The sequence below is a fragment of the Syngnathus leptorhynchus genome, chromosome 4 (assembly GCF_054491065.1).
Source record: "Syngnathus leptorhynchus isolate UIUO chromosome 4, UIUO_Slep, whole genome shotgun sequence".
Lineage (NCBI taxonomy): Eukaryota > Metazoa > Chordata > Actinopteri > Syngnathiformes > Syngnathidae > Syngnathus > Syngnathus leptorhynchus.
Window position 1 is genome coordinate 12,380,257 of NC_141198.1, and position 15,867 is coordinate 12,396,123.

The 15,867-nt window shown below is 39.7% G+C and overlaps 1 protein-coding gene across 5 annotated transcripts in view; it reads left to right on the plus strand.

The window, feature by feature from the left end:
* Positions 1-15,867, plus strand: part of grid2 (glutamate receptor, ionotropic, delta 2) — a 262,360-nt gene that overhangs the window by 240,819 nt on the left and 5,674 nt on the right. For 4 of the 5 annotated variants that reach the window (XR_015065893.1, XM_085910345.1, XM_085910346.1 and 1 more), the window contains exon 16: positions 10,213-10,450. Coding sequence is in view for 3 of the 5 variants with exons in the window: in XM_085910345.1 (XP_085766471.1) it covers positions 10,213-10,450 (238 nt within the window). In the remaining 2 variants the exon portion in view is untranslated. Of the gene's footprint in view, positions 1-10,212; positions 10,451-15,741; positions 15,831-15,867 lie in introns of all 5 variants that reach the window. The other variant, XR_015065894.1, reaches the window with a different exon arrangement.

Below are 15,867 nucleotides of genomic sequence, written 5' to 3' on the forward strand. Positions count from 1 at the left end.
GAAAATAGTACGCCATACCTAAAAAGGCACAGTGCATTTTGCTTGTGTATGTTTGTCGTCTTATTTAACTTCCTTTCTCTCAGCGACTGCCTGCAGATCCCTGGAGGTATTTTTAGGGATGAGGAAGGACTGATTGTCTCTGACACTTTAGAGAGAGAAAGAGGAGGCCATTGTCTTTAGAAGTAGACAGCCTCCTCTAACATCCTCATTTTCAACCACTTTGTTGTGAAGAAGAAGCCATTGTTAGAGGTCAGGTGAAGCGCCTCCGTCTGGGCGTGTTTGCTGCAGCAAGAGAACAAATGCAGCGGCTGACTTTGTGTTTTTGTCGTTGTGTGTTTTTCTGATGGATGCAGACAGCCTGCAGATTTGCCAGAGTCAGAAAAAGTCCAGTGGAAAGGGATACCGGTAGTCTGCTAATTTCAACTGACAGCTACACACAAGTTGGTTTGAAGCCCTGAGAGGAAACAATTGAAGGGAGCGGGGGGGGGTCTAAATTTGTGTGTATGTGTGTGCATGAGTGTACTCTTATATACTTTATTTAAAATTGTATAGTATGATTAATTCTTCTGCTAAAATAACTTGAATTACTTCTCTTCCATATTCTTTCACACATTACCGACATTGGTATTTTTCCATGATTCTTGTTTTACTTTTAATATAAATTGGGATCCAACCTACTGCAGAAACATTTAAACAAAAACCCACGAATGACGTCTTTGTTCTGCTCGTTCAGCCTGCTCAAATTGTAACTGTCTTTCTGCATTTAATGACCTTAGGGAGGTTTCACTGAATTTACATTTTAAGCCAGCCAAGCTTGCTTTTGTCATTTTTCTTTTGACAGCTTACTTATTTTCTTTTCATATCTTACCCAAACAATAAATTGAGGTTAAACTAGTGTTGCTTGTGTTGAAACAATTTCTCCCCCTCAAAGTTCTCCTCAGATTACATTAAAGTGCTGCAGGGACCAATGAAAACAAAGTTAGCCGTGTATGTCGCTTACAAACTGTTTTTTCAATGCTTTTAGTATTCTGGCAAGCGGCGCCCAGGGCAATAAATTTGTCAGAAATACATTACAGTTTAAAAATCTATCGATAAACTGACTTGTGAAAGTTTTCTTATTGCCGACCTTGAAGAAAAACTCAATAAGCATCTGAGTTTATTCTGTAAAGTAGCCACAATATAGATAAAATAAAATGCATCGTTGAAGTGCACATAAAACTGCTTTTGTCCGAGTAAATCTCGCGTTTTGAGTCCCGGCAGAATGCTTGTAAACGGCCCGTGCAGTCCTCGCATGTCTAACATCTGTAATGTAATGTTTGTCGCTGTCGCTGGCAATCGATCAGTCAAGTGCAGCCCACACACTTTGTGAATTCATTAAATCTTTATTATTCCCTATTAATGACGCCAAGGTCTCCCTCTCTCACACGCTCAACGTGTTAATGACGGTTAATGAACATTTGACTTGACTGTGTTGTTTATCCTGTTCCAGCTTTGATGATCTGCTCCGCTTCATCCACACGCTCCACCTTAATGAGGCCTAATTGAAAATTTAGCTAACGCACAGAATCCTCCTAACACTCATTGGAATTAGCAAGCTTTTCTAAGTTTGCTTAAGGGACCAAAGACCTTTCATCCCCCTCTTGTAAGGCTTCCGAATGCAAACGGGAGCGTGGCGACTCTGTGACCGGCACTGCGGGATCACAGTAGGATAGTCTTGTTTTCTGTGTCCTGGTTTCCCTTTGTGTCCCTAATCCTGTAGTGCTCTTTGTGCTATTCATGCGTTCTTATACAGCGGAACCAAAAAAATACAATCGCTTCCTCGATGTATGTTGTCCTGTGGCTTGAGATCAATTTAAAAAAAATGGATTCTAATCTGTTGCCGTTGACGGTCGTACGGGCAATGGTTGAAGTAACCGTTCCATTAATACCACACACAAAAAAAAAAGTACTTTCACTGCAAGAGACATTTTTGGGAGTATTGTGGAGGTTGCTTTCATTTAAATAATTGAAGGGGAAGTGTCGTGCCAGCTAATTTATTTTTGGGACAGATGAATAAAAAAGATGATATTGTCAGCGACACTATATTTAAAAAGGCTAACATATTGCGTTTTTTTTAACACAGTTTTTGCTATATAAAAAAAAAAAAGTTTCACTTATTTCTCCATTATTTTGAATTATTTTTAATGACACCAAGAGAAAAACAAAGAAGCCCAAACTTTATTCTGGTGATGGATGGAACTATATTTCTACTTTCAATGTGTGCTAGGAGTCGTTTCTTCATCGTATTGCTGATTAATATTTAATCATCATTGTTCTCTGCTGTGTCTAATATGTCTGGGTCAGCTAGAATCATCCATCTTCAAAATCATTTGAAACACTCACTCTGAACGTAGTGTGATTGTAACGCGGAGCTCAGCATGTTTTGCCACCATAACATGTCTTCATACAAGTATGATCATTAGAGTGAGTAAAATCTGGCACCAGAAATGAGTCTTGATCAAAAGCTAAATGTGCTAGCAGTGCTGAATGTCTTGACGTCTATTGACGTGTGGCTGTGCTTCAGCCTTGTTCTTCCAGCTTTTATCCCCCCAAAAAAAACCCAAAAAACAAGCAAAGTGTTTGAATAAGATGAGCCTCTTTTTATTAATTGATCTTGCCGCTCTTGATGAGAACACACAGACCTGCTGCTGTATTGGACAAATCAACAAAATGATGCGGTTCACTATCACTAACTGTTTATCAGATATTTTGACTCATTTTACTATGTGGTAACGATTCATTGGTACAAACAAATCTATTTGGTATTCATTCATCCCGTTCAGATTTAAATAATAAAATACTTTGGAATTCATCAAATGAACAATTTAGTCCTGTAGTCAAGGAAGTTGTGAATTAGGAAGAAGGACTTTACTGACAAATCCAACTCAGTGTTGCAAGTGTTAGTTTGTGGGGTTTTTTTGTTCTATTTTGTTGTAAAATAGTTTAGAATTGCTCCTGGGGAAACAATGAAATGTGACACATTGTTGTAATCAGGCACCAACTGTGTTTACGTCTCACTTCAGCCTGTATCGGAATTCGTTAGAGAACACGGTACCATTGAGTGACCACAGTTGTTTAGAGAAGTTCGGCATAGCCCGGTTTGTGAGCCTGAGGATACAAACGCTCGCTCTCGCTCGAGAACAATGCTCCTGATTTCATTGCGTGAAAGCGACAGTTAACTGGCCATTTTCAAAGGCTCGTGCATTCAACAGCAAGACCGATGTGTGATCGAGAGACTCCACTAGCCACAGTCCATTAAACAACCCCATTGAGGATGTGCGATATTGACTTATTCTCAGATGAATGCGGGTCACATAACAGTAAAGACCATGATCATAATTTCATGGTTAATCTCTTTCAAAGGAGAAATCTTCCCTGATCGAGCTCCTCGTCTTGGCTGTTATGGCGCACACTAAGCCTGAAACGATACAATATCAAAAGGCAAAAAACACATTGTTCTAGGACAGAAACCTGCATTGTCTTTGAAATGACAGAACTATCCTTCCAACTCCTAGATCCAATTACAGACAAGTTAATGAAAATAAAAACAACAACAACAAAGAAGATACATTTCTCCTGCAAGCCTCCTCCATCATGATCTTCAATCCAATGATGATCGTCTGACCAGGATGAGCAAAAAAAAAACTCTGACTACCTCGAATGCTACTTTTGCTCAATTACTGTATGCGAGGAGAGCAGATGGAAGTAACAAAATAAATAAAACTAATAACCCTGAAATTGCGGATCTTTCGAGCTCATTGAGAAAAGTGGTATGGAAGCAATTCCCAGCCACCCGTTTGAGATGGAATTCACGTAGTCAAGTAGACCAATACCATTTGCCATAAGTGCTTGAAAGAAATGTCCCCACGTCACGGTGCAACACATAGAACATATGAATGTCCCTTCAAAGACAAACACAGGCACAGTTGATATTCTCAACTCTCAATACTTTACAGTGTATCGAATCATTGGTTCAAAAATTGAGATATCCACTCAACTTTTGGTTATCGTGAAAGCCCAATAACTCACTCATAGGAGATTTGAACTCAAAATGCAGTTTTATGCCCATCTACCTCCAGTCACAGCCCCCCCCACCCAAAAAAAAGACATTATTTTCCAAAGATGAATTTAATACGCAATACAGACCAGGTGATGATGTCAGCGTTAAGCCAGTAGTAAGTGAGCTGTCAGCCCAGTGTTGTTCTCATCTAAGGAGCTGACAGTCACACGTTCATCTCAGAGTAAACAAACTCATTTCTGCACTTCATGTCCATCCACTGCACTCATCTTCTACCTTCTCTCAGCTCATTTTATTCTCCACGCCTCTTCTGTTTGTCCATTTCATCCTTTTGTCTTCTCTCCCTCGCCACCCACTTTCCACACATCGTCTGATTTTGTTGTCAGACCTCGATCTCGACAGAACCTACTCTCAATTTCTTACTCTATATTCCATCATGTCCTATGAGTCACTCCAATCACTCCCCCTCCACCTCTCACCTCACGGCGACTTCCCACTTCCACTGTCTCTGGCGGAGAATTGTTTGCCGCCGTCGAGGAGGCGTGCGAGGCAAAAGTCATCGAGAAAAGAGAATGTAGCTGCCGCAGAAATATTTTGCAGTGGCGGTCGTAGCGCGGCAGCGTGACGACATTTTGAGGCTCATCGCCTCTTGCGGGAGCAGTTAGGAGTATGTCAAAGCACTTTTGAAAGGCTCTCAACTGTCCCACCTGATGCATGATCGGCAAACTCATCTGCATGTTAAATAACTGCAGCTGCTACAGAGAAATACGTTTTTTATTCTGAGATGAAAAATTTCAAATGGATATTGATGATATTCCAACCTTCTTTTTAAAAATACACCAACCTTGAATGCATTTAGTTGTGCAGCCTCCTATTGTTTTTTGTTTTTTTTTGTCGACACTGACTGGCACAAAGTCAAATTGGCTTTGCCAATTTGCTTGACATATAAACCTAAATATAGCTTCAATCTCAAACCGTAATGATGATAGCAGCTGACACACTCTAAAAACATCGACACCCTATCATACACTATTTGTCATTTCCTTTTCCACCACCCTCCCTTGTCTCCCACCCACCTACCCGCTCGACTCAATTAATAATGCGTGATCACCCCGCCATCAAGGCTGCTGGCCTCAAGTTGCCATGGTAACATCCAGTCCGCCACTGCAGAGAGCGAGAACAATGTGTCGGGGAGCTGAAGCGCACGCACACACACAAACTGACACACTCGTAAGGCGGACATTTGCCCCCTCCGCCAGGCGGGCTACCTTCTCCTCATTTGCTTTTAACATCCAGTGGGAGTGTTAAAGTCATTATAGATCTCCCCAGTCAAAGTCAACGATGTTAAAGCAAGGTGATCACGTATTACACACACAGACACACACAACAGCTGTTTCAGGAGCACATTCCCATACACGCATGCGCTTATGTATTGTTTATGTAGCTACTGGCCATTAAAATGTGAAAATGCACACGCAGGTCAACTGACACTTACTCGAAATCACATTTAATCTGCACGCAAAAAAACTAATCCCCTAATGCATCAGACTAACATTGACATTGAGACCTACATTGCATGGAAATGTATACTTGAATTAGTGTGTTGCGGAATTTCCAAAGATATAACACTCAGAGGTGAAGAACTAAATATGTATATATTAATGCACCGCTTTACATCACGGTGTTACTGGAGGCAAGAGAAGGGAAGCACTGCTACTTTTGTGAAGAAAATTGTCACCTTGCTGTGATTTTGGTTGCCAAAACTGTAAAAGCAAACACAAAAACTTTTATTCATGTGACAATCATGAATTTTGTAAATTGGTCATCGCTAATATGCTAAAATGCTAAAAGCTGTCATTTTTATGACTCAAATTAACACGAATAAACCCCAAAAGTGTAATAATGACAATCCACAGGCTACATCACAGCGTTAATCGACCACATTATTAATTCTGATAAATTTCCATTGGACGATCATCAAAGATTGAAAATAGTGACACAAATGTTCCTGCTCATACTTTGGTTATTCACAAGAACACAATTCTAATATTTTCTCACATTGCCATTGTTTCTGAATAATTTACATGTTGAATCCCCACAATGCTATTGTCATTTGTGACACAACAAAAAAGTATGTGTGGTTGTGTGTTTTGGGGTTAAGGCATATTTCAGTGAGACAGCTCCAGCCAAATTAGTGATAGAGACAGATGGTGTACCACGGGAAACCTTTGACTCAAGCCATGTTTTTGTCAGACTGCTGCACAGTGGCCTTTTATCCCGCCTGTCAGCCACAGGCTCCGGATAAATGAAGAACAACGGTGACCGCTATTTTGAGTTTCAAAATGATTGTCATGTACTTTTTTTGTTTAAATCAACAAAAAATACATTACACTATTATAGTTATTTAAGATGTTGTCAGAGGTCCGCATCAGCATCCAATGTCAACTGCGTACTTGACATTTCCGGGGGAAAAAATTGAAAACTTAAGTATTTCACTACATCGGAAAATTTTACTGAACAGCTTTCTTCCGAATAATGCAAAAGTCTCTTTTGGCAAAAATCACGATTTGTTGTACAGTGCTTTTATTCTTTTAAAATCTTCAAGCATGTCCAAAGAAAATATACTGTAAAATAACCACGTCCTATGTTGAATAAAGACATGAGTATGTTCTTAGTAATCCTGCCAAGTTTGCATGAAGTGCATTCTTAAGAAACTGCAAAAAAAAAAGACTTTCATGATGGATTTTGTTAAATGGGCTCAGGTGATCTTACAGAACAATTGCATAGTATCAAATGATGGATGATGAGCGCCATGGGCAGACGACATCATATTAAAGGGAAGAGCTACGGCACTCCATTGCAAGTGCACTTTTAGCCTCTTGAAGTTACTGCAGCTTAGTCAAGTCACATCTTTCGTCCACTATCAGCTTTTAATGGAAAGACCATAGGGGATTTTTCTTCCTTATGTTTTTGCATTATTAGTTATTCTTTGTTGTTGTTGTACCCTTTTCAACTTGAAATGCCAACATGTTGACATTTATTAAGTATATGCTTTTATCCTCAAATGGATCACAAATCACTAGCTTGCTGGAATAAGCCCCCCCCCCCCCACATAAATCCAATCATAGTTGTTCATGTTTCTCTTTGTATGAAGACATTTTATCCATCTATTTTTTTTCTTATTTATTATTTTTTTTAGGGTTTACTCAATTTTACTGCTGGTAAATTTTCCATTCGTCAGCGTTAGTTTTAGTGAGCATCAATTATCCACTGAATTTCTTAATACATCTTTGTGGCCGGACCTTGACACTAGTCCTGGAACATTTCCAGCACACTCTGTATGTATAGCATATGTTGTTGACAGATACATAATAAGTTTGACAAACTTTGGGTCCCAAAGTTTGGGGAAAGGCTTGAATATACTTGCTATGAAAAGCCATCTGTCTTCCCCTTTACCGCCGTTTTTGACTTTTACGGAGATGGGAAAAGAGGGCCTTTCTTTATTGCCATCTTAAAAAGCCCAGGTGACATCACCGTTGACTTGTCCAAACAAGTTAGAATGAGGTTCTTTCTGATTTTCAGCTGACCTTGGCAAAACTTTCAAGGATTGTCTCACATCAAAGTGGGAGTCCTCCATTAATTGGAATGATATCTGCCACAAGGTAGTTGAGGTCAATTCGCATTAGAACATTGTCCAATATGCTTAGGGGTGGTTGGGTCAAAGGAGTTATCCTCTCATTTCCAGTCTCAGCATGCATTTTAAATAACTTCTATCTCACATGGGTCCAGGATGTGATAAAAGAATGATCCCTGAACGACAGTAACATTGTTGTCATGCTAAAACTTTTGAGCAGATTCACAATCTAATGGGCCCTGTTTCTCCGGCTATTGTGGAGGAAATTAATTATGTAAAGCATCGGCGAGGCTCATTTGCATGACTCGATGCCTAGCCATCTTGTGTGTTCCTGATAAAGATGAGGGACGTTCACTGTCATTGTTGTCAGCTGGTTGTCACTGGATTTGCAAAAAGGTTCTTCCTCCTCAAGGAAATTCCACAACATCTGTCGCAATGTCCAAATCACATATTTCTGGGTCGTTAACTTTATAATTGTCCCTCTAACCGACTTTATTTGTGAGTATTGAAGGTTGTTATTTTGCCAGTAACACATGTTTTTGTGCTGGTATGATGAGAAGCAGCATTGTCTTTGTGTTCCCAATTTGCCCTTCTTCTTTTTGTCTCTCCTCGCCTGCACTCTACATCACCCTTTTTAAGCACTCAGTTGGGAACAAACAGAGGTTGAGAATGCATGTAACGTGTGTGTGTCCGTGTGTGCGTGCGTGCGTGCATCCATTTGCACCCCAGCAAGAATGACCCACTAAAATCATAAGCTGAAGGCTAGCAGAGGGACCCCATCAACCTCTGAGCTGTATTCTCTCTGAAGCTATCAATCGCTGGACTAAGGCTAGGCTGCATAATGACATTGTGGCGGTGTACTCTCGATGTGCTGCAAGACATATTAATGTTAGCCACGATGAGTCTGACAGCCCAGTTTGGTGTTCTGGACTCGGGGAAGGGATATCGTGGAACAACACTGCCCTCAAATGGAACAGAGGCTCTACGGCAATTCCAGAAATGTCTGTGGTGTTGTCAGTAATGTGTTGCTTATAGCCTTCATGTTTCCTTTTGGTTTAATAATAATGAAAATTGCACAGTCGGTTATATCAATTATTCACTAAGAAATTAAGCAGCTTTTCACTTGTTTGTAGTTTTTATGTGTGGTTGCAAGCTGCTATTTTAAACATTTGATTTGGTTGACTTTGAAACAGAGTTCCCCATTGAGATCCGTTACACGTATTTGAGATAATATTTAATGTATGAGTCCAAACTATCACTATCATAAAACATTAGTTTTTTGCCTTGAGCTCCTTAAGGGCCTGATTTATTAAATGCTTGCATGGCTAATACCGGGCATTAATTTGACTAATAACTAAAGCAGCAATATTACCGTGCAGTTCATGTTACGCATCATGAGCGGAGTATGCTCAAATAGATTATTTAGTATATGCTATGTGATTTATCAAACCTGGGATGAATTGTGCTGGCTGATTCTGCAGCTTTCAATACTGTGTCTAAAAGGCAGAATAACAAATTTAAAGAGGAGAACATTTGCGCTCGGGTAAACATTTCTGGAATTCCATAAAAATTTCAGTGAGGTATTGTTATTCAGCAATGCAATTTGTAGCATTGCTAAGCATTATTGAACCACAAAAACATGCTGTGAATGCCAAGTGCATTGCCTTGCATCTGTAGCTATGTTCCAATAATACTGAGAGAACAAAGGGCTAAGTGTGGCTATTTAAGAGTCCATTGACAATGATACTCATTGAGTGCACTTTTCATGCTTTGCTTCATAGCCACAGAAATCATAAATATAGTTGGGTGTTACTGTAAAACATAAAATAGATTGTGTGCACTTTATTGCTTTGTGGTGGCCAGCTGGATCTTGCCAGGAGACATACGTTTTATTGATAAAGGTCATGTGATACAACATGGTATTTGGTGTTGGCAGTTACATCTACAATATAAGGAGTAGCTGACGGTCGGCCACTCACGAAAATTAGTTAGGCAACCCCACGCATATACACACACGTATGTCTGCGTACTACACTTCCACTTGTTTTCAGCTAGGATCTTCGTAAATCAGGCCCTAAAGAGAAACACTCCATCGTAAATATTCCATTTTTACAACAAGTATGGTAATAAACATCCAGTTGCTGATGCACCTCACGCATCTCATTTCTTAACATTAATTCAGAAGTACAAAACCATTCATGTAAAACATTAAAATGCAACAATATAAATTACTATCATTTGATTCCAACTTAAAACCCAACTAAATAGTCTGCAATCAGCCTGAGAAACTAATCTAGCAGCTGCATTAGACAGGGCAAATAGATGAAACTCAAATGCAGACACCTTACAAAGAATTCAAAGTCCTTTGTTAACAAATGTTTGGTCAATACCCCCCTCCAGCAGAGAGTCTGATCAAGCCAGCGGAAATTCGATCCAAAACAGTAGAGGTTACTATTCAAGCTGTTGGCTCATCAAGGGACCCTTGTATTTACCTTTCTGTTTTCTTTATCGACACCCCTAGAATCTTGGAACTTCAACAGAACGGCGACATGGATATACTCAAACTCAAGTGGTGGCCAAAAGACGGCCCCTGTGAACTCTACAGCTCGGTGCAATCGCACCAAAGCAACGCCCTGGACATCCATAGCTTCGCCGGCGTCTTCTGTGTCCTAGCGGCCGGCGTGTTGCTCTCCTGTGTCATAGCCATGGTGGAAAGCTGGTGGTCTCGGAGGAAGGGATCCAGAGTCCCCTCCAAGGAGGTAAGCAAGTGGTTGGGTGACGTAATAGGCGGTACAGACCAGAAAATATTCCAGGCGTGAGAATCCATTTAAAAATAAGGACTGGGAGCGAGAGCAAAGAGCAATGGTATGAATGAATGATATGTCAAACCTAAAGATAGTACAATAAATAGTCATTGGGTATAAAGCCCTGGAACCATCCAGAAGATTACATAAAATGTGCACATTCATCTTCTTCCGTTCATGAAACACTTTTTATACTCCACCTACATTGTTCTTCATCAGAGGACTACATTTGTTACAAGGCACTTCTGTCAAAAAGAATCAGGAAGATACTGTATCAGCTCGCCTGTAAGTGGAATTGATCTTTGCGCATACTGCTGCGTTCACAACCCACAACGTCATATTTCTAAATCTACTTTCAGCCAGCATTAAGGTATATAGTTAAGATTAATTTGGGTAAAGCATTCTGATGTCATTAAGCTTAGATGGCAATAAAAAAAAAGACAAATAAAAGGATTTTTGATGTAAACTGAATGCCACAATTTCCTCGTCAAATATTCCATCCATCCTTGCAGATTTAATTATGCCCAGATCTTAACTCAAACTGATACTGCAGTCATTTCCTAATGGTTCAATCCAGGTGCTTGCTTTTTAGTGTACAACCACATTGACCTCAGTTGTTTGATAAAAGCTCGATTCATACTTAATTGATTAGGGTTCCCTGCTTCAAAATGTGGCAAAGGCAGTCACTATTGTCAGCGGTAGTAATTGACCACTTAGGTAAAATCCGCAGAGAACAGGGGATGCTGATATTGTTAAAAGCTAGAACAAACAGCCCCCGGGTTCTTTTTGTGGGAAAGCTGCAATTTTTCCCTGACCACAGAAGAGTCCAAAACGGTAACTCTTAAGATTAAACATGGATATTTACACCACTGGCACACTCCTCAAAAAACAGTGGCACCTTGTAAATTAGCAGCAGCGCACTGTGAAATTTCCAATCAGCCCTTTTGTGCTTGATCACCCCAGCAGGCATATCAATTGAGGCAATCAAAGTGTTTTTTTCCCGGAGCTTTTTCATGATAGAAACCCTGCGGTCCTTGTAATGCGGATGCTTTCTTTGCTCCGCTAGAGACGAGAGTTGGTAAACAAAAAAGTCTAATGGCAACAGCTTTACTCGCTTTTCCATTAATAGATTAAAATCAAACAACCGTGGGTCACTTTTACCAACCATTAGCATTCGTCGCATCCAATCTTTTAACCTTATCTGACTAATCCCATCTTTCTGCACTCCAAGTACGAGCGGGGGCTAATGTAGAAGTAGATGACTTTAATCACAACTGCAAATGTGATCATCCAGAACATGCCACGGATGAACCGAAGCTAATGCAATTATAGGTGAAATCATATTTACAGTTATCCTCGAGGCAATTAAGAGTGCGTTAGTAACATTTCAGAAACTCACTTGGAGTAGCATGTTTAAGCAGATAACATCGGGTTAAGAAAATAACATTGTGAATATACATTGGGGTTATGGGTAACGATAGGTATGTTGTTCATTAGCATATCCGTAATTACTTCGGGGACCCCAAATCACCTTGTTTAGCACTTTACCAAGTAATTAATCGATTGCTTACACGATCTTTTGTTTGGATCGAGATGGACATTTTCCTAAAATGGTGCACGTTGGTTTTATTGACGCGCTCAGTTGTGCTTTCACACATCCTTTGGCCTATTTGATTGTTAAATTCTACCTGCTCTCTATGTTGATTTCTCTATAGAAAAACTCTGAACACCTTTGCATACACAAGTAGGAGCTGAAGGACGTGTGCAGAGTCCGCCCTCCCCAATGTCAGGTCCTCTGGCGAGAAACACTTAGAAAAAGCTTCAGTGAGAACAAGGCAACACGTTTGACAGCCGGCTGACGGCAATTTAGTTCTCCCTATATTATGACTGCCATAATTTCATTACTGTCTTATTGCTTCACTAAATCGAGTTAAACAAATGAAATAATTACCCTGCATGCCCTCTGCTCATTACTTAGACATCGAGCGTGACTGAGACACGTACATTACGTTCCATTTGGAAGAAGGGACCAGGTGCTAAATACAAAAATCAAGACAAATTGTTACCACAGTGTGACTTCCTACAAAATAGATCATAAATTGTAAGACAATTTTCTATTGCGCGTCATTATTAGAAGCTGTGTTCACACTGTTTACGTTTGATTCTTTTGTTCATTTCAGTCAAGTGTGATCCCTGGAAAATATTTTTTTTCTTTTATTTTGCTCACTCACAAACAATTACAACCTAAATTGTTCATTAGAAGTAAATATGGGCTGCCAAGATTATAAACATAATGCAATGTTTGTAAGTTTCTGATCAATTTCCACGGCACAGTCCAGTAAACACACCCTAAGCCACCCCCTGCTGAAGTTCCCTGCTCAGTTAGCAGCTTTAATCTGTCATTCAGACCATTAGTCATGTCAGCCACTGAGCATCCACAAAGACTTATCTGAACTCAAATTTTGTTTCGCACTTTGGTGTTTGCCCCCATACGGCATAAAACACACACAAAAACCCCCTACCAGTCACTTTCAATGAAGAATCGGTCCCCAAGTGAGCACAGGAGAGAGTCGAGACACGAACAGGATGGAGAGCGGACATGAAGGCTGATGACAGTCTTTGATTGGGATCTTAGTCAAGGTTTTGCATTTTATTGTAGTCACAGACAAATCAAAATCATTATTATTGATATAGTTGAGGAATCAATTTTTTCATACCAAATTGCATTTGAAAGGACCATGCATAGAAAGCTGATAGTAAAGTCTTTCAAACGTTACCATGGCATTGATGCCACTAACCTAGTCAGCCGTGATTGTTTTTGATAGTTGACCCCTGACATTTATGTTCTACCCCGCTGGTGCATTGATCCATTGAATGCAAATAACCCTGAGATTGATTACCACAGCAACTTGAAATTGAGAATGATCAGTTAAGTTTCCAAATATTTCAGACCCTGTAGAATCATCTTTGTTAGCACTGCAGTCTTCAAATGTGATTACTTGTGGTCTCGCTGTAGTTTGAGTGCATCTTTTGATAGATAAATCACACATTGCATTTCATCTCTCCCGGGAACACTGGCATAAAATTTGGCCAGCGAAGTCGTTCTCGTTTGTTTAATGTCACCCATCCTCTTAAAGTTAAATTGCGACACGCTCACTTTAAGTGAAGAACTCGTTGGCCTTGAGACTCGTGTGCCACTTGAGCCCGCCGTGCTTGTGCACCCCTGTGTGTTGTTGTTGTTTTTCAAGCTTCACATAAAACAGAAATGTCTGTTTGCCCCGTTCTTTATGCGTGGGCTGGGAAAGGCTGGATTAGTAAAGTATGTTGGCGCACAGAGTGCACTCTTGGCATGAGAATGCCACTGCAGTGAACTTAATGTGGTTTATATCGAAGGGTACTTGAAATTGTTATGGTTAAATATATTTTGAATTCTAAAATACTCATTTAATTTAGCCGTACTGACTCCAAATGACCTCATATACTCGCATTTTTTTTTTAACTCTTGCTCTTTTGAATCTCATTTTCTTTTGGAATTTGAGGTCAAACATTCATATTAGCATTAAACTATCAAAAACCATTTAAACATATCAAAATATTAAAATGTTAATTACAATGTTTTGTTTGCAATGATTCGTTAGTCACGTCAGATATTTCCCAGTAAAAGTAATGAAAGTTGCCTGGAAATGACAATATCCGCACACACACACACCGTGGCTTCCTCACCTCCTCAGTCATTCCGGCTTGTGTTGATCAAATGAATGCGCTCAAACTTGTGCCAAGTATTCCATGAACATTCATGAATCCCCTGGGGAGTGTGACCCTGCCATGTTCCATCCAGGTCCGTGATACACTCAATAAGACGTTCTTGCATATTGACATGATAATACTCAACCCAACCCTACCCGCCCAAACCAACACCCCCCATCCCAAAACATGGCGCACACCAATCAAACATGACTACTAATCTACAGTTGTGTCTCTGTGTTTCTTCTACATTCTCTCCAAAACATGCCTGCACATACTGTACCTTGACATGCTACTGTCTGCTGCTACAATGTTGTCTTTTTATCTGTCTGTGCTATATACGGTTCTGTGTGGAATGGCCAACATTGTCATCTACGGACTTGCATCTTGCTGTTTTGTTTGTTAGGTTCGATACACTCATGCACACAATTTAATACACTTTCAAATAGATTGGGGATTTCATACACAGCCCAAATAAATGGATGCCTGATTAGGTCCTGGTTATTTCTTTTTTCCGAGATGGGTCTACTGACTCATTTTAATTTTATTTATTTATTTATTTATTTATTTATTTATTATGTTGATATTTTTGTCATTGCCTATCTGGCAAATGTGTGGTATTATTCTACACTTACAACAAGCTAATCTTGAAAAAAAAAAAAAAGTCCGGATGGGGAAAATGAGCAATGAATGAATCTATTGTTACTATTTTTGAATTGTTCTGAACTCCTTTTTCAACGGCAGTGTCGTATTAAGCAGAATAAGGCTGCCCAAAAGAATCATGCAAGATGTAGCTCATCTTCATAGATGTCATATTAGAATTTAGACAGCAAATTTGGTAAGACTGAATTAATAGTTGCACATGGGTTGTTAATGCAATTCCACACCATGATGTAATTTTTAACCAATTATTATGCCCATCCCTCAAGACAAATATCATCAATGACTGAACTGTTTTATTTGATCAATTTCATCGCACTTTATTCATAAATATCACAGTTTTGGACGTATAATGACTATGTTCTTTACCTAAACAGTGTTTTCTCTTGATTTTTTTCGTATTATGTCTATACACCCCGAGTCAAGCCCAAATTACTCCGGGAGAGAAATGGCATGTTTATATAAGACCCATTTCATTCATGACCAGGCAGCAGTTGTTTTATATTTTTGGCCTTTTAAATGTTTAAGAGATTCTTATGAAGGAGTTCTGACACTGAAGTAAATCATAAAATTTTGAAAGTTCAAATTTTTTTCGTCCATCAAATGCCCTTGTCAGAGCTCCTCCATAATTTTAACATCAATATATTGATATTTCATACGATCCATGTCGATTTAGCATGAGCAGAATGCGTCTCCCTGCTTCTTTGGTGCATTTGGCTTATCTGCGTAATCCAATTTTGAGCGGGAAATGGCTTGTCTGCTCATCCTAACTCTTTGGAATGATCTGTGTCAATGTGGCTCAAAGCTCTCATATTGCCTTTTTTTTTGTTTTGTTTTCGTAGATAAGTACTCTGTGTTGAGGGATGTAGCGGGCAAGGGGAGAGAGACAGAGAGCAATAGAAAATGCCATTTAAACGTCTCCCCTTTCCAGGTATATAACGACTGTGCGAATGTCTCTCCGGGGACAC